The 27239-nt window shown below is 45.2% G+C and overlaps 2 protein-coding genes across 9 annotated transcripts in view; both read left to right on the forward strand.

Moving 5' to 3' along the window:
* Positions 1–2067: 2067 nt before the first annotated feature.
* On the forward strand, positions 2068–25491 carry LOC128299243 (uncharacterized). The gene is made up of 5 exons (XM_053035146.1): positions 2068–2185; positions 2909–3027; positions 13066–13611; positions 13673–18608; positions 18684–25491. The coding sequence occupies exons 1-5, from the start codon at positions 2068–2070 to the stop codon at positions 23489–23491; spliced, it is 10527 nt and encodes a 3508-aa protein (XP_052891106.1). The 3' UTR covers positions 23492–25491.
* Positions 25492–25841: 350 nt separating this feature from the next.
* The window catches only part of LOC128298808 (G protein-coupled receptor kinase 1), a 99513-nt gene continuing 98115 nt past the window's right edge, over positions 25842–27239 (forward strand). For 2 of the 8 annotated variants that reach the window (XM_053034594.1, XM_053034598.1), the window contains exon 1: positions 25842–26159. The gene's annotated coding sequence lies outside the window, so the exon portion shown is untranslated. Of the gene's footprint in view, positions 26160–26181; positions 26212–27239 lie in introns of all 8 variants that reach the window. The other 6 variants (XM_053034596.1, XM_053034602.1, XM_053034599.1 and 3 more) reach the window with 5 other exon arrangements.

Consider the following 27239-nt stretch of genomic DNA (forward strand, 5'->3'; position numbering starts at 1 on the left):
GTGTAGAACTGACCATCTTCTAGCGGACGATGGAATAGCAACGTAGTATTTAGATGCCACTATGACATGCGTTGTTTGCTGATCATTTGCGTGGAATTGCACCTGACAACGTGGGTGATAAATGCACAAATTATCCTTCTCAAAGAATTGTTTATCGTAAGTTTTTCTCTATCCAATGTTGGGATGGTCTTTTCATGGTGCAATTCCTACTAGTGAAATGCTGCAGTACATAACACATATTTGTCTAGAATTAGACTCTCCGGCGCAGATTTCAATGAGAAAATTTGTAAGTTCACTTTATTGTTTGCGTTCAAGTATTTTTTAAATAAAAGCAACAACACAAATCATAACGTACAATTTGATGCCTATATTTACCTTGACCAGATTTGACAGCTCATGTACGCAAAATAAATCCGATTAGGCAGTGCTCTGTATTTTGACGACAAACGACAAACGCAATCGACATGTTTCACGGGTGCCCTTGCTTTGTTTGTCTAACGTTGTGAGTTAATTAATTTTCGTTAAAGTTTACTTAAAAACGATGTAAATTAGCGTTCTTTTTCAGCACTTTTTGAAGCAACATGCGCACCCGCCCCTGAAAAAACGCTTGTCTCATGTGTTTGATGGACAAGATGCACTGATGCAAGCTGTGCGACCGACAAGTTTTACGAGGTTTATAGAAAAAACAAATTGACATGTATGACGACAGTATGTTTCATCTAGTTTGACAGGTTTTCACAGAGCACCTTCTTAGTTTACTGGGTAATTTAATGGTAAATAAAGGGAAAAACTGTTCAAATGGGTAAATTCACAGCGCGCAGTCTGGCTGGGCGCTGTCAAGACGAGTGGTCCGGATTTGTAGTACGAAATCGCTCCAGAAATCCATACGCAGTCCTTGCGTGAAGTTCCGTACCTTAATCGTCGTGTACGTAAATCGTAAACCAATATCGTGTTTTGCCCTTTCATTTCCCGCCATTTCTCGATAGCGCTTATCACATTTGGGCAATCTGTGTGAGAGTGTTAAATGTTGCGTTCTTGTGAAGTCCTTGTACAATCGTGATACGTTGATAAAGCGGCTTGCGAGAAGGGATTTGCTATTCGCATTCCGAGATAACAACCGAGATGGACTGTCCATCTTGTTCCTTGTGCACGAAATTTCGCGCTACGCGTCAATCGAAGCATTCTTTTGTTCCCAGAGCAAGGCAAGCCGTGATTGTCAGGCAAATCGAAGGACCTAGCAAATGGCGAATTTAAGGCGGCAGCGGCAAAACATCATTTCACCCGTGGAACCATCTGCCGCTCGGTCTGCCGACCACACTCCGAAGGGTAGTTCAGAGAACACAATAATACGTGTGCCGTAAACACACGGAAGCTATTCCGCGTGGATGGTTGTGTGCGTATATGTGTCGCATCTGAGGTTAGAGTGTGTGTGTGTGTGTGCGTGAGTGAGGTTGATTGTTGGCCGGCTTTCCATCAGTTTGCCGTTGTATTTGGCAACATATTCGCGTGATGAGTAGAACAACACCGACAAGCGAACGTAGCAAGCGGGGTGAAAAGTACGTAAATATAAAATGGCGCGCAATACGGTTTTGTGCGTGTGCTGCTTGCTGTGTGGAAAAGTGTCGAAGAATTTGGGTTTCCTCTGTTGTAAAGAATCTGTCGCTAATATAAAATAGTGATATTTACTCTCGTGCGTGTTTTGGATGAATAACAAACCTCGAAAGTATTCGAATCGACTGTGACGCGTATTATGTGAATGTTGTAATTAAGTGTGTTAAAAATTAGCTCAACCCAAACAATGCGTGTGTATTATTTCCTTTCTAATTTTGTTTTGCAGAATAAAAAGTACGAATGAATGTGTGTTGGTGATTCGTGACGAGCAGCAGAAAAGTGTAGAGTTAATCGCGTAAGGCAAACATTCCCGGCATTCGGTCTTCGTTGTTACGTGTCCACAAGTAGCGAGTCATTGTTGTTAGTGCGAGATGTGAATGTTTCCGGTATATCTGCTGTAAACCGAGGCGGGAACGCCCTGGGTCGCGGAGACATTTCTGCTGCTACGGCAGAGGAATGGTCTCACCCTCGAAGGCCAAACTTTCCAGGATCGCCGGTCAACAGCAGCAGCAGGAAGAGCAGGAAGCGCAGCAGCAACAGCTTCCATCACAACAGGCATCCCAAAGGAAATCGAGTAAGTTCGAACGTTTTTCACTGCGTACTGCTGGATGCGAAGAAATGGCAACAGCGCGAAAAAGAAATGACCAAATGAGAGGCATCACAGTTTGGATTACGTATTCATCTCAGGAACAGGTTTTTCCATCTCGGTAGAAGTTGAAGTAGAGCGTCATAGATAGAGCGTTGTTTACTTTTGACCGCTTCTTCTAATTGGCATTCCTGTCAAATACGGCTTTTGCTAGGTGTCATTGCCCTGGACTCATTGTTGTTTTTTTAGTTAGCAGAAATCGCGTTAAACCGTTTCTCTTGCAAAACAAAAACATTTAAATTTAATATCTCTGTAGTAGAATAAAATATAAAAGCATATGATACAATGAAAGAGCAGAGACAGATGACAAAAGAGCCACGAAATTGTATGTGATGATGATGATGATGATGATGACGACGAGGACGACGTCCACGACTGCTTGCCGTTGATTTGACAGATGCAGCTGTCGCTATGGTAGCTATCGAAGTGTGCGTCTCGTCGCTCACACTTGCAGAGGGTTCGTCAATGGTTTTTTTTGTTTAAATTTTTGAAGAACAAGTTTTATTTTTCCTTACGTCAATATTTTGAAATATTTATTACAATAACAATAATAACACTTACCCTAATATTAAACATAATATTAATTACATAACTTTATGAAAACAGTTTAGAATTGCACTTTACTTTATTTACTTTACTTTCACTCCACAGAAAATAAAGTGCAATTGGTGAAGGGCCCGAAACCGTTAGTGTACCATCGGTTCTATCTAGACATAGAACAGCATCAGGTTGCGACTAAAATCGAAACAACGATCAAACAGCTCGGAGGTGTAAGTATGAAGCTACACATGTTATATTCTGTCGTATTTTATTTTCCCAATTTCTTTTTATTTGCTTTTTTTATTAAATATTTTAAGCGTTTATTTATGGTATATTTTTGTTATAGCATGATTGGCATTTAATTTTATGTTGTTAACTAAGTTTTTTCGATACAGCGGATTTTTCATTAGGACTAAAAGCTACTATTCGTATCCATAATACGGCTTTTGTTTAGATTCCGGCCAGCAGTCAATAACCGTGTTTGAGCGTGTATAACGACCCCTTTTTTAGTGAACAAGGTCGCTAACTTTTCGATTCTGGCACTGGGGATGGTTCAATTTATGACAAGGATGAGGATGACAATATTGACGATCGATAATGTACTTGAAACATCGGTGAAAATAAGAAATGGAACAATTATGTGAATTGTAATGTTAATGAACTGAAATAATGTAATTTTTATCATTCGGTAAAATTAGAAACAATAATCGCTGTTTTCCCAAAAACATTGAATACTGCACCCGGAAGAAGTTCGTTATAAACGTGAAAATACGGTTTATTGTTGTAAACCCTGTATTGTATTCACTTGCACGACAGTCTTGCCCCGCACCAATACTTTCATATAATGAAAATGAAAAACCGGCATAGTGTGAGCTAGAGATTTAGAAAGAAAGAGACAGAGGAGGTGAGACAGTGGTGATAACTTGAAAGAGAGTATAGAAAGGAAAGATGCAAAGAGCTGTTTCTATTTTCATTCTATGAGTAATCTAGTATGAGTGTGTGTTAAATACACTACATTAAAAGAAGGCTTATTTTTGTTTTAAAATTATAACGATAAATGATAAGTATAAAACAAAAGCAAAATCACAGTTGTTCAAAAATTGTTGCTTTGTCGCATCAAAATGTATGTATGTCACTGGAAAAAGAAATAACACATAACACCATACACCGTATCTATCTCGCTCTTTCGTGTATCGCATTAGAACAATATTGTTTTTTATTGTTTCACTAAATTATACGTTGGTGTGCCCAATTTGGTCCTGAAATTCGGACAAAACGCAAACTGTGCGGTGTAAATGGATCACACAAATATGTTCGCCTTAAACGAAAGGCAGCGCGTTTTCACTTCACTTTAATGCGGCCATCTTTGTTCGTTTATTTCACCCCTGTCGTTTTTTGTTGTTGCTGCCGTTGCTCTTTTGCACAAGTGGTGCCTTTCCTTCACTGAAGGTTTCTGAAGGTTTCATTCGCCTTGCTGGTGTGCTAGTCGTAAAATGCCTATTGCGCAAACGTATGAATGAGAGACAGAATGCGAGAGAGAGAGTGCGAGGTTGTGTGCGCGCCCGTGTGTGTGCGTAATAAAATGTTGTTTCTTTCACTCTTCGCTCATGTGAATTTGTTTCGTTGCTTTAGGCGAAAAAGAGATGAAACGAGTGTGTCCGAGGGAGAAAGAGAAAAAAGAGAGAGCGAACAAGCGTGTTGCGTCCGGCAATGGGCCCAACCAATTCAGCTCACCATTTCATTGATATTGTTGCATTTGAGCGGTTCGGTCGCAAAAGAACGTAGCGCTCGGCGAACGCGTCACTGAGCCTATATATGTGTGTGTGTGTGTGCGTGTCGCGGTGGGTCAACGCATCGTATTGCGGTGACGCCTCTGTGTTACAATAAGAAGTGCTAATATAAAAATGGAATAAATGGGAAACAAATAGCAAACTAAAGCAATGCGAAATGTTACTCTCTACACTCACGAGTGGATTTGTGTGTGTGCGTGCCCATTAGTGCAGTGTGAAGAATAGGAAAAGAAAAACCGTGCTAAGTAGAGGTTAGTTTGGGTTTTTTTTTATGCTGTATCAAGTATCTTGTTATTTTTTCTCTCTTTGGGTTTCTATTCCTATGGTTTTTGTTGCTCAAAGTTCACATTCCGTTATGAATCCAGTGTCTTCTCACAAGTGAGATTTTATATACATGTATATATGTGTGTGTGTGAATAAATGCGTGTATTGTTCCTCATTATACACCATTCTCGTCAGCGTTCTGCTGCTACACCGTGTGCGCGATCGATCGTGTTCGTCAGTGTGTGTTGATGCTGGTGCGTCTGACAAATTGTGGTTGTGTGCGAGAGTGTGTGTTGTATGGCGGTATGTTGTTGGCTGGCTGGCTATAGTTGCTGCTGCTGCTGGGGTTTGCCTGTGTTTCCCAGCTCTGCCACTCGATGGTGGTGGATTGTCAAGCAACGTTTTGGGATATGGGATGCGAGTGTGTGTGTGCTTGTGTGCTTGTGTGCGTGTGTATGAGAGGAGTGGGGGGGGGGGGGGGGGGGGGGGTTGATAATTGGAGCTTATTTCTTTCCCGTGTTTGTGGCTGCATATGTCCATCGTTCGTCGGTTGAATTGCTGTGCGAACGTGCATTGCGTGTTGCGCTCCGGCTCCTAATTCTCCCTCCCTCGAATCGGTCGATGGTCGCTCAAGAACCTACGGGACTGAGCTGATATTCGCCATTTTCTCGAACTGACGACGACGACGGGACCCCCAACGTTCCATTTTTCATCCCTGCCATGAATCGCTCCGTTCAGAGTTTGTTGCTTGTGTGTTCGGAATGGAAACCGGGTGGACTCCCGGAATGGAACGATCGGTGTTGCAAGAGAGAGAGAGAGGGCACATCGGACGCATACGTACAAAACGTACTAGTTTGTGCGACAGACCATCGAACAGTCAAACACCGTACTCCAATAATGACCTTTAACAGCAGCAAGCAAGGCCGACTATGGTGAATGCTCGGAGATGAAAAGATCACTACCCCTGCATCTATCAAGTAGCGCATGCTGTAGTTTGCGCAACATGGGAGCGAAAAACAGCTACAGAGAAAGGCAACATCAAGCTGTACTGAAACGGATGCAATTTTCACTTTACCGTAACCTGTCAAACGCTTATTGCAGTTGTGTTTGCAACTAAGGCAGCGCTCTTGGTGCGATCTAACAAGGCACGCGGCAATCACAAACACACACAATCATATGGCAGAGCTTCATCAGATTACATCGAACATGGCAGACAAACGTGCGTCATTGAGCAAGACAAATTTACTGTGTCCGAGATGTCTGACTTCTACTGCTACTGATCGAACCGCTATCTTAGAGAAACATGCAGCTTTGGGAAAGTTATCAACCGTACTGTCGGAACGCAACAAGGACGAGTTGTCTTTACTGTCAAGATAGAAGGATCGAATCTGCATAAGTTCCTCGCTACGAATTGGAACTAACGATATGAAAATTGGGACGATATAACTATATATAACGCGCCATGCAATGATTCATGGTTCTGCTAATTCGATACGATTGTTGGGAGTGTGACATTCCGATTCGACTGTTCCATCGAACAATGTCGTGTTTGTTTGGTTGTCGATATAGTGCTGCCTTGTCTTAGAAGGTCTAAACTTCATGTAAACAATACATTTTTCTTAGCGCAACTGACATTTCACTTAACCGAAAGTAGAGGCAGTCAATTATGGCACAAGTCTACAGCTCTTTTTGCTGTTACTGATTGGAAATTGCTATTATTTAATATAACTGTTAACTGCCAAATGTACCAACTGCCACCAGTAACAGAAAGGCAGAGAATGTACGCTGTTAAGACGAATAATACAAATGAAACTACACGGAAACACTGTTCCACTTCCTCCAGTATCCAAACGTTTTGGGAAAGGGCGTTTTCTTCTGCAAGCGTACAAAAATGGCGCTTTTCACCCACAGTTTTCACCCGTTTGAAGGCAACTCCAAAAAAAAAAAAACACATCCGAGCTCACAGGCATACGTACAGTACAAGCTTCTCTTGCGATTCCGCATATGCCAAATATGCCTCTGCGAGCGAGCGCATGTGGTGTGCGTTGAATCGGCATCAAAACGCGCACACCACAGCCAACGGGGATGAAGCTCCAAAGCCCAGCGCTTCTTTTTGAACCGTTTGGAAGCAAAAACAAAACATACAACGCAAAGCAACCCAACTGCTGTAAGCAATATGCAGGGAAAAATGGAGCGATAGTTTTTTTTTTCCCTTTTACCTACTAAGTGTGCGTGGATGTGTTGCGAATGGAAACAACAATGAAATACGTGAGAGAATCATACGAAACAGTGCGAGAATAGAGCGCGTGAGCGAAAGAGATAGCGTGTAGAAAAAAACCCATCTCCCATGTACGGTGGAACGTAGGCTGATGTGTGCGTGTGTTAGTAAAGTGAAATCATGTTGCTATGTTGTGTTGAGAGGGGGTGGGGTTTTCATCGATGTGTGTTTTTCACCTTCCTTCTCTTTCTTTCGACGTTGGTGGTTTATGTGTATGTTGCGTTTTTTTTTGCTTGCTCCCTGTTGTACACGTACACTCACACATACGCTCAACCGCATAGGATATTTTATGCGATGCGTGGTGGTCAACATAGTTATGCTTTCGATAAGATATGAAATATGTTTCGTTCGATAATGGCGAGATGGTTTCTATTGGATACGTGTATGTGTGTGTGCTTGATGATGCATAAATGTTTTGTCTCGCGCGAAAGCGAAACGGAAGACAATCAATCGATATCGAAATGAGGTCAATTTTGCAATTTCAATTGTATTTCAATGTACGGGTTTTTTGTGTGTTTTATGTACAGGAAACGAAATGATTTCATGGCTACAAACAGTAATTTAGTATTTTTTTTTTCTGGTTGCTTCTCACTCTTGTGAGGCGAAACAAAGAAACTCTACCTACCAATCGTGTAGTGTGTTGTGCTTGCTTATTTCCAAGCTAATCAGTTTCCCTTCAGTTTCTTCACTGCGGCGCTGTGAAATTGTACGATGGCGCACACGTGTGTGTATGTGCCCGTCGCGTACGGCTTTACAGGGTGGTGGTGGGGCACTTCACGGCACGGCACTTACACTAGTGTGAGTGAGTGGTGGCTTTTAAATGTTGCTTTGTACAAAACCCCCCCGTTTATCTTCACGGCGTTTGCCTACGTTGTATAACATTGTGTTTCGATTGTACGACATCACCTTCACTCTGTGTATCGTGTTTTGGGCAAATGGGAAGAAACTTGCCCACTTTTCTTGCCCTTTTTGCCTTTGTACGCAATGTAGGCAAACCGAAACGGGCAACCACCGAGCAAACGAGCCCCGTTCTTTACGCGACAACACCGGGTACCGATTGAAAATAAAGAAAGTGTATGTGTGGACGGTAATTGAAAACAGGAAAAACAAATGTTTGTCCTTTCTCAGTGTTTCGAAATTTTTGTCGTTCGACTGTTGGAAATGGGAAGTAAAATGAAAACGCTTTGTTTAGTTTTTGTGTTAAAAGAACTCATCACACGATAGATTAATGTTTCGACATTTTTCATATTTTTATTCTCGTTTTTTTCTTGTTCTTGTGAAGGTTTTTTTTCGGTCCATCAATTTTAAAAATTCGTTCCTTTGTTTAACAAAAAATAATACGCTTAATATTGAATATTTTAAAAAATCGAATTGTGTTTGCGTACACACGTGTGTGTGTGCGTGAAAGTGTCAAAAGTCTATTTGGCACATGAAGAAATGACAGTTCGTCTCAGGTTTTGTTGATACTAGAGCACAGTTCGTTTGCAAAAGGGTGAGAAGTGAAACATTCCCACCCTCCTCAGCCTTGGTTATTTGTAGTAGTGAGCAGTGCGGTTGTTTACAAAGTTTTGTTGTTATTTTGATTGTGCAATTATGTATGGCTACAGCTTTATACAATTGTAATTGAAATATTTTTCACAATATTATCTACAAACATAAGCGATTTCTATTAACCATTTAGCAGACGGGGAATGAAGAGGATTTGGAGGAAAATTTATGTTGTTCTATATTTTCCCTTTTTTACGGTTTCAACACGTCCCGAACGACATTTTGAACTTTTTTAAATGTTTTCCCCTTTTATTTTTTAATACAACGTTGTCGTTAGCAACCATAGTTATGACAACTGTTGCACGGAAGGAGGCCTCGATTAAATGGAAACCTAACAGCTACGTAAAAGAGCTTTAGACGTATGATACAACACTCTAGAAGGGATTTCAATCTCTTGTAGGTCTGCAACCTTTGAAGAGACATGAAAAATACAACTTCTTCGTTAAAACATGAAATACACAAATGACGCAAAATGTAAGATTGTCTGCATCTTCAAGAGGTTACTGAATATATCATATACAGCGAAGAGACATTTGAATGATAAGTCGACAAAAAGATTCATGGATCTATCAACATTATTTGAAGATGTATATGAGGGTTCATGGATTTTAAAGTTGTATGAATGTCTGAAGGTTCATGCATCTTCAGGGATTTATCATATGTGTTATATTTTTAATATCTTCTCTTCTTCCATAACATATTTTATTTTTCGGAATCTGAATCATTCAGTCTGTGTTAATATTTCTTTCGATTTACGAATTTGAATTATCCAATAAAAATATAGAGGTAACGAACAGATTAACCTTCACACGCACCAGTATTGGAGTGCTCTTGCTTCTGCAGCAAACGCATTTTAATAAAAACTGTCTGTTTCTTCTTTTTAGCCAGAGCAACTAAGAAAGGTCGGAATCTTCCCGGAACAGACGTACGGTGCTTGTATATATCAGTGCAATGCAAATAGAGTACCACACACGGTACGTTTCATGCCGCACCAAAACACCGTACTGATCTCCCCGGAACATATACAGGGCATTGGAATATTGGTAGCCAGATTTCTGAGTTTTCTCACACGCAATAGCCAAGTGCTTCCTACTGCTATATGCATGCCTTGGACGAAGATGCTGCTTCAGGCGTGGTTTATAAACGGGAGAAGACGCTGCGTTGTAGGGTGTCCATTTCTTGAGAATGCCTCCAACCGTCAAACCATGGACCAAGCGCACACTAACATTACACACATACACGAACGCGCGTTGCGATGGAGTTGATGATGTGTGTGCTAGACCCAATAATGTATGAAGTAAGGAGAACCACACACCACCAGCCGTTCGGTTGTACAGACGTTGAAAGCAAATTGCTGCTCCTTACGTTAGCGGCGACCGTTGACGACGACCATGCGCCCTTGTATTCTGTTTTATCTAACGCAAAGCGCGCAGAGCAAAGCGAGGGATCTCATGCTACGGCACGAAAACGCGTCAGTACTCGGTGTATAGCAGGCCCCGAGCGTAACCACCATTTTGTGTCTAAATGCAGCCACCTAAACGACACGCTAGGCTAAAGGTTCTCCTATAGCTTTCTTAGCCCCACTTGGAAATGGGCGCACGCTCGTTCGTTTGCTGACTCAGCACTCACTCACCAGTGCTGCTTTAATATTCTTTCTCACCTCAAATGGTTGACGGCCTTTTTGTGGCCGCCGCTTCGTTCCCTCGCGTTGTGGCTCGAGGTTGTATGAAACCCCTTCTTTCCAGTGTGCGCGGGACCGACTAGGTTGTTAGTGGTTAGACAAACAAAAACGTCAAAGCGTGTTTTACCCACTGCCTGACATAAGAGACCGCGTCTCCCCGGAACCCTTCGTTTCCTCGCCTGCTTGTTGATTATTTTGGTTCGCCTACATGTGCTGCCATCTAGGGGATGTAATAGGAAGCTTTTATTTTCTCTATTTCAACGTGTATCGAAAGAGTTTTATTACCTGTACTACGAAGATAACCAGTTTTGTTGTGTTGCTATAGTTGAACAGAGAAGGTAATGCAAAAAGCGGCATTGATTATTTTTATCGGCATGGCCTCGTTTGATGTGTTTGTTCGTTCGTATGAAGGGTTCGGTATCGGTTGCGAATTGTCAATGTGCTACATGGATCTCTAATCGTCTAGTGCGCCGCGTTGTAGCTGCAATCGTGTAAATGAGACTTATGTGGGGATGATTGTTGTGCAAGGCTAATTACCTTCAATCTTTTTGGGCATCGTGTGCTGTATCTGAGTCTATATAGGAGTAAACTCCGTAGGTACAGCCCCCCCACATAGCCAACTTCTCGTTCTCTAGTATATTTAATGTGCAGCAAACGGTTGCATAGCAGGCAGTGGAAAATGACACACATAAACATACGTCTACCACCACATATTGCTGGGTGGGGGGAACGTTGAAAACCGCGGCACACAGTTCTGTTAAAGCAATATAGTAGGACAACCCCAGCGTGGCAAACGCAGCGCAACTCAGGCAGCAAGTAAAACCGAACAAAATCAAACATGGCTGCGCTTGCTGCTCCACACGCATTGGGTTCGGTTTGCAAAAGAGAGAAAAATAAAAGCGGAACATGATTCAACTCCATTTTGTGTGGTTCTGTGGCCGGTGGCAGCGCGCGGTTCCGCAGCTAAGTGAAGAATGAATGGAGGAGTGCGTTTCTTTAGACCGAATGATTGTTTTTTTGCTATGTATATGTGGTTGGATTTGTGAAATGAGAGCGTATTTTTAATGTTGACTCTCTCTCGTACAATGATTGTTTACGTGGAACAAAAGAGAGGGATAGAGTGAGACAGAGAGGGAGATGGAGTGCGTAAACTTGAGAATGTAGTTGTGTTGTATGCTTTTCTTGGAATCGTTTTCTTCAGTTTGTAGTTTTAAAATGCGTTTTAAAAGTTTCTGTATAAAACAATCATACGAACCCCACCTTATGACAATAACGAATGGAATTAAAAATGAAAACCATCAGTAGAAAAAAAACACACAGCAGCATGAAATCATATTATGCGTACACAAACACACGCACACACCAAAACTCTATACCATCAATGTGTTAGTGGCAGCGTATTGTTTTTTAACACCTCAATAGAAAATGTAACAAACTTTTTTGTTTACATTCTAAGTTGCGGTACCGGTATGTTAGGTGACACATATGAGTTGTTGTAAATTTATTTCAAAACTAAGTGCTACAAATAGGCAAACCAGTGAAAGAAATGAAACGTTCCACCGTTAAAAAATTGGGGGAGTTTCTGCTCTTTACGCAAGTTACGTGATTTAAATTGTTCTCGCCATATGCTCTTTGCGCATTACTGGCCACCGCACGAGGTAGAACCACAATAACATCAGTAAAAGAGCGAACTGGTTAAAACATTTTCCTCTCGTATTTTCTCTGCACGAAAACAGTGCAAAGAGACTAGGGACGGTGTGTTTGTGTAGTTGTGAACGCAAGACCAGTTCAATGGTCTGCACACTATTTAGAATTTCCAATCGAATTCCCAGCATAAACATAACCAAGGAGGTTTGATAAGTGATAGGTGAAATATCTTGCTGCTGCTTCGATACAAAAACTGTTTCAGTAATTAAAAGTCGTTCTTTTCTTCTTTTATCTTTTTCTATCTTTTAATAAGTCTTCCCTCTTTCTAACTTGTGTTCTCGATAGCAGAAGTCCCTGTTTTTTCACCGTTTATTTTTTCTCTGCTTGCAATTCGTGATGGTAGATATTCGATACCCTGGCGCAAATCGATCGATTTCTCTCGCTATCGACTTTTCCCCGTACGGGACAGACGAAATACAGCAAAAAGAGTGTTGTGAGCATCGAAATTGGTCTGCCTAATGCAGTTTGTACTAGTTTTCGTATGGTGAACATTGGTGTAATAGGTTCGGTTGAAAACGTGTCCACACCTACACTATTACGAGATGGAAAAAAATCAACGACCGGAGATGCCGGGGAGCTGGCGAAAAAACACACCAACACGCACGAGAAAACCAACCTTTTTGCTTTGGACAGTGAGATTCACAAAAATGTTTTAAATGCTGTCGGTTGATCACAGCATGCCTAGCGAAAATAGCAAGAGAAATATACCGATAGAGAGAAAATGTTCGAAAAAAAGCAAAGAAGAGAGAAAGTCCTAAATGTCACGAGAATGAAAAAGGTCCTCTGCTCAGTGAACAACTCATATTATCATACTACTTATGTCGTGACACGAAATCTGTTATGTTACTTTTTTATCCTTATGCTAATATTTTGTTCGTTTTGGTGTAATGCGTGGCAATGTAGGGCCACTGTGGTTACTGGGATGGGTTTAGAATTTTTATTGACCTACCTAATTTAAACACTAATTTGAAATTGTCGTTTATTTCCTTCTCTCCCACAGTCGATAGAATTCTTTCTCAACAAAGATATCACACACTTCATAACTGACAAGCTACAACCAGGCGATCAACCTTCGGGTACAGTCGTTGCTGGTGAAACTGGCGAGTGTAAAGAACACATACCATCCGTAGCACCCTTATCCTCTGGCGTTGCTGGTTCCATCGAAAAGCCATCCTCGGCAGGCCGCTTTCCGTCGGTTCCATCACCGGTCACCGGTACACCGCTATTGCAGCAACCGCGCCATCCGCAACAGCAGCAACCGTTGCATCGCAGTTCGCGTCAACTTCTTCATTTGACGCACCAGCAGCAAACCCACGGTCAATATGTAAATGACTACGAATCGGCGACCAGTCGTACATCGTCACCATGTCCACCACCGATAACATCATCAACCACAGCAGCCGTACCTTCCTCTTCAGCAGGAGCATGCATCACTACCAGCAGAGGTGCAGCATCCGGGCAGAAGCAGCAGCAGCAGCAGCAGCAGATAGTGCTGGGGTCAGGGTCTGCCTCCAGCACTGCGACGTCGGTAGGGTTTGATGGGAAGGTATGTGTGAATGTACTACGGCAAGAGAGACATTTTGTAACATTTTCCACCATCTTTGTAGGTTAAACCGATCCACCTATCGTCCAACAGTCTGCCGACAGCAGCAGTACCACGCAGCCGTGCAGATGCTATGCTACAGCGTGTACGTCAACAGCAACAGCAACAAACTACTCAGTATAGTCAACAGCCATCCTACAATTTGCTACACTCGTCGCCACTAAATCCCACCACCTCGGGCCTAACGTATGGTTCCACGCCGACAAAAGTCAGTACGCCGTCACCGTTTCAACCATCTTCACACCATAAGCAAGAGCCAAGTCCAAGCTACAGTCCGGCAGGTGCTGGCGTAGGCAATCTAGGGGTCGTATCACGAACGGGTGCGGCACCACGTCAGAACAGCCCTGTACAGCTGGTCCGATCATGGGGCAGCACCCTTATCTGGAGTGCGGAGTATGCGCTTAAATTTCTCCGCAAAGTGCTCAGTTCGCTGCCGACTGAGAACGGTGCGAAACGTCCCAAAAGCGGTGCGGGAAGTACGGATCTAACGGCGACGACAAGTGGACGACATCGTCACCATCGGCATCATCATGGTTCGTCCGCGACGCGAACACCGCAGCACGTTCATCATCTGCGTGGACCGTTCATAAAGATCGAGAGTCTCACGGCACCGTGCAGCTATCGTCCGGTTTACAAAGAGTTTAAACGGTGGCCTGTGCTGCTGTGGAATGAGCAAGAGCTCGTCGGTAAAAAGAGTCCATTCGCCGACGCTAACGAACCCACGCTGACCGAGCGAAAGCAACTGGATGAGCAAGCTACCGGCAGGAAAGGTGCAGGGCTTGAGGTAGCGACTGTGGAGGGTACGAGTACAACTAGGATGACGAGAAAGCTTTCCAGTACCGTCACCAACAACACCACAGCAGCTGCACGTACCGGTAGTATAACGACGGCGAAAAACGGTGAAACGGTGACGAAAAAGCGACCCTTGGAGAAGCGGCCTGCGGCACCACCGAGAGACTGTGGCTATTGTGAGATTTGTCGCATCGAGTACGATTCACTGGTCGCGCACATACAATCGGAAAGCCATCAGACGTTCGTGCGGAACGACGACAACTTTGCCTCGCTCGATCGGTTGTTGGATTCTTTCGGAGGGGGTGGCGATAGTGGCGACGGTACGGCGCTAAGGCAAGCGGAAGGATATGACACTGAGGATAGTGCTGTTGCTGTTGAAGCTTTTTTCCAACAGCTGCAAAACACAACCCGCATTAAACGGGACGTTCAGGAGGAGCTGTTTGAAAGAAGGCGAGTAAGTTGTAATCAACTGAAAGCAGTAGGCGAAGGCAAGCAGGAAAGGCAGGAGCGGGACGAGAAGGAACAGGAAGGACAGCATAGGAAAACATCATCAACAACGGTAACGGTGGCGGTGACGACGACGACGACGGCCGCCGCTGACGAACTGATCGAAAAACAAAACACACCGATCGGAGATACAATTACAACGGAAGCAGCAGTAGAGGTGCAACAAGAACAGCCGCTAAAGCAATCAACACCACAAAAGGAGCAAGACAACAACGCAGCAAACGAGGAAAACGAACGGTTGCTGCAATGTACGCAGCAGGGTGGTAAACGGGCAAAAGTGAAAAGAAAGTTGGATGCTGATCATAGTGAGCAGCAGCAGCGGTGCGAAAGGCTTGACAGTAATTTGCAGAAACACTCAACTCCACGCGGTTCGGACGGTGACGGTAACGGTAGCAAGAAGGATAGTTCCGATTGTGGTAATAATACGCAAGAGCTTATCAAATTTGCGCTCAAATCGGTGATAGCGACGTTCGAATGCAGTGATAGTGATTTTTTGGAAGACGTAGAACGCACTCTGGGCCATTCGGTCCGGTTCGACGATAGTAGTGTGCAGTGTACAGCCGGTAGTGTGAAGGAACAGCAGCAGGTGGATAATTGTGCACACTCGAGCAAACTTGAAAGTGGAAGTGATAGTAATAAGCGCGCTGCCAATAGTAATAGTAATAATTTAACAACTCGTGATAGTAGTAGCACACAACCACCGGGTCAAAGGACGACCCGAATCAGAGCGTGCAAACGGCAAACGGAGGCCGTAAGTGCGGTAATACCTCGCGGTGAACGCCGGAGTAGTCGCATATCGTCATCGGTCGCAGTGGTTCCAGTACCGTCAGCATTCCGGGAAGTGACAGGGACGTTGGAATATTCCACAGAGGCAAGCAGTGAAGGAATGTTTGGGCGGCGGTCAGCAATTCATCATCATCCGCATAATCAACTGAATCATCATAACCATCAGAAGCACAAATCAACCCTCAGCGCACTATTGCTCAAACAGCAACAGGAACGTGATCAGCAGCAGCATCAGCTAGGGCTGCTGCAGCAAACACAACAGCCGCCGTCTGCCGTAAGCACACACGAGTGGTGCGTAGAACACAACGCGACAACTAGCGGCGGTACCCTCGATCATGCTGCCGGGATGAAAGTACTAACCGATTTTCGAAAGCAGCGAGCAGACGACGAGTTGGTCCCGGATAAATCGGTTTTGCTAGTTGGATCGGCAGCTGAGGCAACGGTAGTACAGCCGGCCTCCGCTACAATCGAGCACGAAAAGCTGGGTATTTTAGATTCGGCAATAGTAAAACCTCCTACCACCGGCGGGGGTAATCGACGGAAGCGCAATCCACGGTCGGAACAGCAAGAGGACGCAATGGGATTAAAAGCATCGACGATTGCGATGAACAAACATCACCATCATCATACGCATGTAGCGCATCTGAACGATGGTGGTGGTGGTGGGGCGACCGGTGCCGGTAGCAAAACGCGCCATGCAACAGAACTGACTGCCACATTGCTCGAGTGTGACGGGTTGGATCCAAAGAACACGAAACGGATCAGCTTGGGGTTGCGACAGAATCCGAAACGGGCAAATCTGAACGAAGACTTTACCAGCCTGCTGGACGAAACGTTAGAGCGATCGAAAACGTCCAACTCGTCGTCGGCACGACGCACGACGGCACAGTCCCGGATACGCGGCCAAACGAAGGGAAAGGAACAGACGGTCTCGAAGCTAGCGACTGCTGCCGGTAAGGGCGACGAAGAAAAACAGAACCGTGGCTGTGAGGATGAAAAGAAAGAACAAAACAATGAAACGCAAGAGAATGAACGGCTTACGTCTGTGGCGGAAGTTGCGACAAGCACGAAGCGTGCGGTCGGTAAGAAGGCGGCTGCTCTCGAGGACATTAAGGTGCGCGGTATACGATGGAGGGCCCCAAGCCCGACAACGCGACCACCTGTGAAATCTCCCCTGCTGTACAAGGTAATCGATCACCAAACCGGAGAAGAGCCAATCTCAACGAGCGACGGAGCAAACGAACGCATAGCGATGTCATCGTCCCGAACAGCAACAGCGACGGGCGTGCATGCATCACGCAAAGAATCGTCGACTGCTAGCTACGGTAGTAGTACCAACACACAGTTGACTAGCAATCAGTTGCGATCGCCCAAATCTTCGACGGCTGGAAAAGCATCTGGCGCCTTGCCCGGTAAAAAGAATGGACTGATCGTGAAGATTCGGCGGGTGCGCCAGTCCGAGCTGAGCTTGTTGAATGATGAGGCGGAAAATTTTATGTTTCCCCGCAAGGATGACAGCAGCTCGGACGAGGACACGGATGATGATCGTCAAACGTCATCGGAAGGATTCCATGCAGCCGGCGTTGGCAACAATAACTACTCCGTGGATTTAGCAAGCAGTAGCGAAGGGGACCGAGGAGCGCCGACGATAAAGTTGGAAGAAGATCGACACTCGGAAGAGGAACAACACGCCTCGCTCAGTGATGAGAAGCAACAGCAAAATACCGGCACCACCGGTGTTGTCGTTGGTAGTAGAAAGCGTAAGAAAGCGACTGCCGCTACTAGCGCCAGAGCCATCTCACTGGAGTGTAGTGATCATCTATCGTCTCCAACGTCTCGGACATCGCCGTTAAAATCCAATGCCTCATCATCGGTTGGGCCAGTTTTAAAGCGTGCCCGGCTCGAACCAAACGCACGCAGGAAAGGACAACAAACAGCCGATTATGACAAGGGTCAAGATCCAGCCGATACAAGGTTGCGATTTCCAGAGGCCCCCATCCAGCCAAGCACCACAGTAGCAGTAACGAAAGGGACTGTATCTTCCACCGATCGGTTACGGCGCCGCCGTAGCCAATCGAGTGTATCGGAAGATAAAGGCCACGAAGAGAAACAGGATGATGGAGATGAAGCCAAAGCTTCTGACGATTATGTTGAAGAAGATGTGGAAGAAGGGGAGAAGAAGGCAGTGCAAGAACGCAGGGGAAAGCGAAGGAAAGGCGGCGTACGCGGACGTCGGATACAGAGACAAGCTGACCGGGAGGAAGATACGGTCCCAAGCAGCAGCACCTCGTTACCATCGCAAACGATTCTTTGTATTAGTTGCGTAGCGCGATCGAACCGTGGACGCGGCCGTGGCGGGGTTGCTGGTCGTCGGGGGCGCCGTGGTGTGCGCGGTGGTGGTGTCGGACGCGGAGGAAGGCGAGCAAATCGCTTGAAACCCGGAGCTTCATGCACGTGCCATTTGTTGGACGCTACGCGAATGCCACCACCCTCCAGCAGGCGGCGCAACCACGAGTCCGTTGAGCGTTCCGGCACACCCGTCTCTCAGCGCAGCACTGGAACGCGTGCGTCAAAGACGAAAACCACTCCACCGAACGCAGCAGGTTCTTCATCGTCACTAGCAGCAGCATCATCATCCATTATGGGCAACAACAGTCTATGTGGAAGCTACATCAAGGGCAAGGAGGATGGGATGGGGGCAGTATTCAAGTGGATAAACTTTCGCAAGCGCTGCGAAGAGATCGAACCGTATCGGTTCGCGTTCGAGCGTGTACCCTCGCTGGAACCGTGGTACGAAACGTTCCAGCGGCAAGACGACGGTACGGAAAAAGTATACGAATATTTTGGCAGCACTGGTAAGTTATCCGGATCGGCATTAAGAAGTTTTTTTTTACAAATGTACTTTATGGCTACGTTCCGTATCATTGCAGGCTATCGGAAACTACCGTACGAGATGGGACCGTTGCCGGCTCTCGGTCAGAATTGTTGTATACTCAATTACAAGGTTGTCGCCAGCCGTAAATCGAATCGAACTGCATCACTGCAATCGTCTTCATCGGCCTCAATGGAGCCTGCGTCTCCGAGCAGCAGTAAGAACAAAGCTGGAACAAGATTAAATTCGTCCGAGGGGCAACACTTTGCTAGCAGTGGGAGTGCTTCCCATTCCGCTAGTGCTGTTAATGAGCCGGACTCGAAAAAATCCTCACCCTCCTCATCACTATCCTCGCTGCCATTGAAAAAACGTAAGCTGCTGCTGCAGGATGGTGCCGGTAGTTCAAGCACGTCGCACAAAACGGATGGCAACACGGGTAGCGTCGAGGGAGGAGGAAGCCACAGTAGCCGAATAGCGCGGCTCATTGCTGGTGGAAATGAACGACCACGAAAATCGCCGCGAGAACACGCCTCAACACTGGCCATACTAAGTCTGCTCCAGCAGCAACAGCACCGCAAGCGGGCAGGCACTATTAAGATACTTACCAGTCCAAAGAAGGCCACCACGGCGACGGCAACACAAACGACCATCCTTCACGACCAGCTCCTGCATCAGGACGCTGACAGTAATGGAGAGGAGTTGAGTCGTTCCTGTTCGCGTGCGAGTGATCGTGGCAGTTCGCGTGCCGGCTCGTCGAATGGTGGCGGTGGCATCAAGTTCGAACGACCTCTCTTTCCGGATAGCACCTATGTCAACAGTCGAACCCTGTGCCAAGAGTTGGATGCATTCCTATCGGACGAACTGAAGCGTGTCGCAGGAGAAGAAACCCGTTCCCCGTTAGATGGTATTGTGAAAAAGGAACTATCGGAATGTCTAGAAGCGGACGATGAGCATGAGCTTCTAGCTGATGGCACATTGGTACAAAACAAAGCGGAAGATCCAGCACTCGAAATGCCAGAGTTGGACCAGGAATGGCTTCCTCCACCGTCGGTCGTGCAAGAAGGTATCGCAATCGAACGCGACGGATTGTCGGTAAGCAAGCGAGATCTGCTCGACGTGTTGCAAACTGTCGGCACGGAACCGCCCCTTAGTTTAAAGCTCGTCCAGCGGTGTGAGTCGGTAGTGAAGAAGATCGTTCAATATGATCGTAAGGAACGATCGATGTTGGCTAGTGGATCGGGTTCGGGTCTTGCCATTTCATCCGCCTCGCCGGTGATTGGTCTGCAGCTGTTTGATAGTGGTTCGAGTTTGGTCGCGTGTGGACCTGGCAGCGGTGCCGGAAATGTCGGAGGATCATTTCTAAAAAAACGAATCAATCGAACCGGTTGGCCAACGAACAAGCGCAAGATTGGTACGCGTACTAGACAGCAATCGAGGTTTATGTTGCCATCGTTATCGACAACGAAGAAGTCTATGTCAAGAGAGTCGGTAAAAAAGGAAGAACCGGAAGAAGGAGAGGAAGAACATTCAAAGGATGGAAATGATGTGTCACAGCAGTGTGTATCGAAAAAGCAGGACGATGATGAAGACACCGACGACGAGGATGATGGGGAAGACGACGAAGAGGATGCTGAGGTCGTTGCTGGCGGAAGGGATGTTGCCGAGGATGACGAAGAGGATGATGATGCTGATACGATAGTGGATGAGCAAGTAGAAGTAAGTCCTGCTAGGTGTACATCCAGAAAGGACGTTGCGCAAGCAACAATCAACGAAAAGACTGACAGTATTCGTCGAAAAGAACAGGAAGTGGAACAAGAAACTGTGACTAAACGCTCGGAACCGAAAACGATAGAACGAAGAAGACGAAAACGTTCGTTTGGGAAGCAACATAACAAATATCACGCCAGCAAAGCATCGTGTATAGAGCAGAGGAGTGATGATGAAAAGAAGAACGAAGAAAATGCAGCAGTCGATGCAACCGAACTAGATTCACTAGAAAGTTTGCGAGCGAAAAGCTGTGAAAAAGAACGAAACACTATTGCTTACGATTCGATGCCCACGCTTCGAGCTGCCCTCATGAGGGACAATAGCCAACTGCAGCGCAATATGGCATCGTCGATGGTGCTTCCATCATCGCCTTCGAAATCTTCGTTAATTCCTCCCTTCAGCGTTGAGATACCGGAACGCGGATCGTTACGAAAATCGTCGATCGGTTTAAGCCCGGGAAGTTCGAATCGTGGCACCGTGCCACATACGGGAAGCCGAGGAACACCGGCTGTGAGTTGTGAAAGCCTGTTGTGCCCTGCGTCTAGCCCCGGTTCGGGTCCAGTGTTGGGTGCCAACTGCTGCAAGTACGTAACGAAGACCACCACCACTATGACGCGAGTTGATTACGATGGTGGTGGGAATGTCACGTCCAGTGGGTTACCCGCGATGAAGCTAAAACATTCCCGTGAAGACGTTTCTACCAACAACGAGGAAGAGGAACAGCAACACGTACACAGGGAAGACAATCGGCAAAAGCAATCCTGCACCGCGAATCGTTATCGTGGCACTACCAGCAGCAGTACGGCGATCGGCTCTGCTGTGCTGTCGACGACGCACGATAGTGACGATAAGGAGTGTGATTCGATCAGCTCTCGAAGCATCTTCGTCAGCGATGACTGTGATACGACTTCGTCCTCGACCGCCATAAACCCGCCAGACGATCGACCGCCTTCAACCGGTGAATTGCCATCCGTTTCCACAGGTCATTCGAACCATCTGCACCACACTGAAACTGGTGCTGTCCCTTCGCATTTGTCTGATGTTACTTCCTCTTCTTCATTGCCGATAAATCAACGGTTGGCGGCGCCACCCACTGCACGAGTGCGACGGAGGGAAAGTTCGGAAAATGAAGAATCACTTCAAAACGAAACAGAGTCAACGCACAATGAACGACCGTCGGAGCAATACCTGCTCGTAGACAAACCTACCAAAACTCCCCGCACACCGAGTGAAAGGATACGCAACAAAATGGTTAGAAATCGGCGTGTTGCTATTCGGTTGGAATTGGCAACTGTTGCTGCTGCTAGTAAGAAGCAGGATGTGACGAAAACCCATGACGTACAAACACGAACCGTACCGTCGTCGAAGCGACGGAAATCTTCCTCCCTAGGGCCGCCACTGCCACCACCCACAGTGATGCCACTTTCTCCCCCGCTAACCACCTCGACGTCCTCTTCATCCTCTTCGTCGTACGGTGCAGACGAAAAGGCGCCCTTATCACCATTGGGCGTAGTAACATCGGTACGGCGAAAAACGCACATCGACGATAGCATCATCGGGGAGGAAGAACTGCTACAGGATGAACAAAGTTTGCAACATTCTTCCAGTGGTAGGGACATGGAGCTCCAAAGCAATGCTGAGATTGCTCTTACGCCATCCAAAATAAAAACTCGCTCATCAACGTTTGGTCCCTCGCCGGCGAAACGTACCTACGGCGGAGCGAAACTATCATCGAAGAAGCTCCCGTTTGTAAGTTTGATTAAAACGACCTATGTACCGGCAGGTGTGATCGAGAAAGTACCCACGTTAGTGAATGGTACGATGGAAGGTCTCAGTAAGAAAGACGGCAACAAACAAAACCGGCGTACGAAGTCGGTGGAGAAGACAACGAGTAATAAATCGTCGCCAACTATGAAAAAGGTGCTTAAGAAGAGACAAGAACCAAAGCAAAACGTTACGATGGCAAAGAAGAAACAAATCAAAGCTAATGTCGGCGGTGTCGTTGGTAAGAAAAACAAAAAGGTGGTATCTGCAAGACCGAAACAGATCGCGGCGCGGAAAAAGCTCAAAAAACCCGTTGAAGATGCTGCAACTAGTGGTCATTTGAACAACAACACTGGTGGTGCCTTCACAAATGACGGTCCTGCAAAAGAGGAAGATGAAGATCCGTTGGGTTCTCCGCTCGAGCGGGAAAACTCTTCCGAACAGCAGGACCATCACCACCATACTGACGAGGAGCGTAATCATCGGCAACATCATCACACAACACCTCGAGTTCCCGATCTAATGGAGGAACATTTGCTGGAGGAGGAAGAGGAGGAGGAGGAAGAGGAACTGTTGGAGAGAAATGCAGGCGGCGAAGATGAGGATTTGCATGGAGTCGATGAGGAAGAGCATTATGAATTGCTCGAACTGATGGAGATCGAGGAGCAAGCAGAAGAAGAAGAGCTGGGTGATGAAGCGGAAGACGAAGAAGAAGAGGAGGAGATACATCAGGTTGGAGTGGAGGAGGAAGAAGAGGAGGAGGAAGAAGACGCTTTTCTGACGGGTGAAGATGATGAAGCAGCGGAGCAGCAGCAAAAGCGGCAGGATGACGAGGAACGGAAGCTCATCATGGCCGATCATGACTATAGCGATCAACACGTTGATCCTTCGTTGGCGGATGCTGAGTTTGTTGAGGTTGAAGAACTGGAAGAGGACGATCTCGAGAGTGATGACGATGAAGACATCGACGACGGAGAACCGGAGGAGGTTGAGGAGGAAGAAATGGAACAAGACGAAGTGGGAGATCACGATGAGGAGGAGGAAGACGATGATGATGATGAGGACGCTAACAACACCTTAACGCAAGATCATCATCCATGTCGAGTAGCACCTTCAGCGCTGAATTTTGGTAAGCAGCAACGTGTAAAAGTCACATTTGCTTCCTCCTCCGGAGCTTCTGCAACGTTGGCGATAGCATCGGCGACGCCGACCACGGTAGCGCCAAGCGGCAGCGCAACGGGGACGAAAAACTTCACCACCCCCACGTCCTCCCCGACCAAGTACAGTCCGCGGAAGTTAAGGAAACCTCGTGGCCGGTGGTATCGCGAACGATGAGTACGAAATGGTAGCAGCATCCCGAACGGCTGGAAGTATCGCCCTGCTTGTGTAAGATATTGACGGCAACCCAGAACCATAGTTGGCCATAGTTTCGATTAGCACTGCAAAGGACACAGGGAAAAGTTCCTAGAGAATGGTGGTCGGTGTTCAGAAGATAGGTGGCTGCTCTCTAGTTCCCGTGGTGGGCACTACTGGATGTTGTTGTGCTATGTGCTACGTTGTTTTTAGTTTGTCATGAAAAAGAAAACAGAGGGACGATTCTCATGTTTTGTTCATCCCATCAAATCAGTAGCCATTTTTGTTCGTTCATCGTAATTCTGTTCAGATTGAAATAGAGATTTACTTTTAATTGAATCACAGCCGAGCTTGTAGTCCTTTTCTCCGTATCTGTTCGTCTTTTTGTTTTATATTATTTTTCTTATCGTCGCATTCGCGGTCGCGGTCGCATTCAATTAGTGTAAATGTATTTTAAGTTCTGTTAGGTATTAGCATGTAATATCGTTTCAATAGATAAGGATCCCTTCTGGCCGGATCTTTGCTTTACGCAGCAACCACAAAAACACGTACGCATTCAGTAGGAACATAAAAACAAAAACAACTGGAGTATTATGAAGGTAATGTCGAGATGTTCGAGGGCTGAAAAGGAGAAACGCGTAGATGCTAATGATAGGAAATGTGTTAAGAGAGGATGACCGAAAAAAACCGAATATGTACAGAGAAAAAAAAACGATTAAAGTTAAGTTACACTACACTGTGCAGCTCTTGTTGCGTGTACGTAGGACACCGTGGAGCGGAAGGTAGGATTCGACTGTCCTTAGTGCCAAGAATTGGTTCGAATCAATGAAAAACTAAACAAAAACACACAATTTTGCCCAACGACATGAGATATGATGAGCAAGAAAATTGTTTTATCCTGCTAAACTGCAACACCTTCCGCATTTCGGAATAGTGAAAGATTCAGAGAAACTTAAAACAGCTAACGTACAGAGTTGTGTAAGTGTTGTTAAGACGTTAAAAAAGGGAACCTATTGCAAACGCAGCAGAACAACAGACGGAACGGGGAAAACGCAACTCGTTGAACAAAGTGTTACAGAAATGAAGAAAGTTACACGAAACGTACGTATCATATGGTTTTTTTTTCTTTGTTTACGTTTTTATTTTCTCTTTTCCTTTTTTTATTGTTGTGATAAAATGTTTTTAAATGGTTCTATGTTTTTTGTATAATGGTTTCTTTTTAATTTGTTTGTTCTTAGTGTTTCCTGTGTAGTTTTTACTTTTCTTCTGTGTTCTGTGTTGTTAATCTATGACACACCAGTCAGTAAATCATTGAATGTTGAAACTTATCTCTCTTCCTATCTCTGTTCACTGTGTTTCTCTATTCTTTCACGACGAAATGCGATGATTTTTGTTTCAACTTTCTAGCACAAATTTTGTTATCGATGAGAAATGCTTAAACGTTCTTGTTTTCCGCTCAATAGAGGATTGGGTATGTTTTGAATCTTAACAATAGGTCAAAGAAACTGCATAATTTTCTGTAATAAACAGACACAGCGTTACGATTGGAATGGAGTAAACTTTCGATAGAGAGAAAGGGTAAACCTAATTAATCCACTACATGATTTGGCGTTGAAGGCTAAAATTCTGGTTGATGTGGGCGGTTGGCCCATACCTTACGCCCTTATCAAACGGGGTTGTCAAAATTACGAACCAAAACTCAATAAAAGCAACATACCATTAATCTAAAAGTAATAAATAACTGTAGCAAAAAACAGAAGTGGAAAGAGCAGGGCAAAATTTAACACGAGAAATGTGACAGTCTGGAAAATAAAAGAAACAAAAGATCCATTGTGGAATAAATATAAAAAAAAAACCGAACCGTCGACGGTACGGTTGATGAATTGAAAACAAGGGTTTACTGTGGTGGCCACGACTTGTTATTCATTGTTGAAAGAAAAGCGAATACATCGCGAATCATTAATCTGATCTGAAACTGATACTACAAAATCGCCTCGTAGAAGGGGGAGTTGGAAATATTCGGTTCATATTAAGTTCGGTTTCATATTTACGCACCTTTCACAATTTCATATTGAAAACAGGTGACAAAGAATTTTAAATGCATGCTGCTGAAATCCACATTAAACAATAATTTTGGTGTAAATTAATAGAAATCAAAGTCCCTATCACTATGCTACTAACATAAATTTAGTAGCTATTATTTAGCTTTAACGAATATTTACCATGGGCATTGAATTCAAAGTTTGACATTTGTGCTCTACACGTGTTGACATTTCGATTGCTCTCATCACATCACCACGGCCTAAGCATCAATTCATCACGGCAAAGTGTGTGGTGCTGACTGCTTTGGTGGTCGCTCCGTTTCAGACAGAGTTTGTTGCCCGTACAACGTGTTTAGCGGACTACGCTCCACAATTCCGGTCAGTACGTGTGAAACAGTACCACAACAGCAAATGCTGTGAGTGAAAACACTTTCGTGCTAGCTGCTGTACCGATATAGAAAACAAGTGAAATACAACAACAACAACAGAATAGCGTCGCGCAAGCGAGCACGCGAAGAATCAGCGGTTCGTGGTTCTGGTTTCACACAGTAGGCACGCGTAGGTACAAGTTCTGTCCACTGCGCTTTGCGCTTCCGGAATCAAATTTGGTAAATGTATTTTTCTTTGTAGTTGCTAAATGAAATATATGTTCCAGTGAGTGTAAGTGCTGAAAGTGAAAAGCATGCCAAAAACAGCGTCAATATGTGCAATAGTTGATCTCCATCAACTGGGATGAATTTCAACTGTCCGCAACATCCGCCTGCTCCAAAAGTGCGTCATACACGAGAAGTGTTGCGACAGCGTTTGAATTTTCTCCGCAGACTTTAGACGGTGCGGAAGAATAGGGACATTCTTAGCCTAGCGGTGGGGATACTATTACTTCCACCTATCCACTGATAACAGGCGACACAGCGTGTGTGCAATCGGACGGTTTATCTAAAGTTAAAAAAATTCCTTTCAATTGAAAGGGCACAAATCGGTGACGGTGAAGAAGGTGACAAAATCCAGGGTTGTAACTCCTACCGCACATCGAATTGTATGGGTGCGGGTTGTGCGTGTATATTTCGCGATAGAAACAACAAAACGCAACAGACACCGTGTTGCGTGTGTGCTAAAAGGCCCTCCACGGGTGGGTATCTATTGCAGTGAAGTTTTCCGCTGTGTTGTCAGGTGTACGTTGGTCCATGTATGTGTGTGTGTGTGTGTTTGTGTGCTGTGACAGGGGAGCATTCTTTTCTTCGGAAATCAAAGCAACATAGCAGAAGGGTTTTTGTTAGAAGTAGGCTGCGAAATGCAAAGTACAAGCTAATGAGTGATTATAGCGGCTTGTGCGCGTACGCAAAATTACGGAATGCTCCAGCCTGTGTGCCTCTGTGTCCGTGTATATCGTAGCAAGTGAAAAAGCATCGCAAAAGTGAGTTTTTTCTTGTTACAAATTTTAAACGCAATGATTAAAACCACCCGTGCCACTCGCTTGTGGTCATCTCCGATAACAGTGTAGTGTGCTCTTTTCTTACTTAATCTGCTTTTAAATGAGTGAGATTTGTGTTTTTTGTTTGGTAAAACATGCTATAGTATCGCTTTAGCGGTTCCATCTAGCAAAATAATAATTTGCGTTTTTTTTCCCCATCCGTGAGTGTGCGTGTGTTTTGGGAAAATTTGCTGGAAAATTTTGTGATTAGTGCAAT

This window comes from Anopheles moucheti, chromosome 2 (assembly GCF_943734755.1).
Source record: "Anopheles moucheti chromosome 2, idAnoMoucSN_F20_07, whole genome shotgun sequence".
Taxonomy (NCBI): domain Eukaryota; kingdom Metazoa; phylum Arthropoda; class Insecta; order Diptera; family Culicidae; genus Anopheles; species Anopheles moucheti.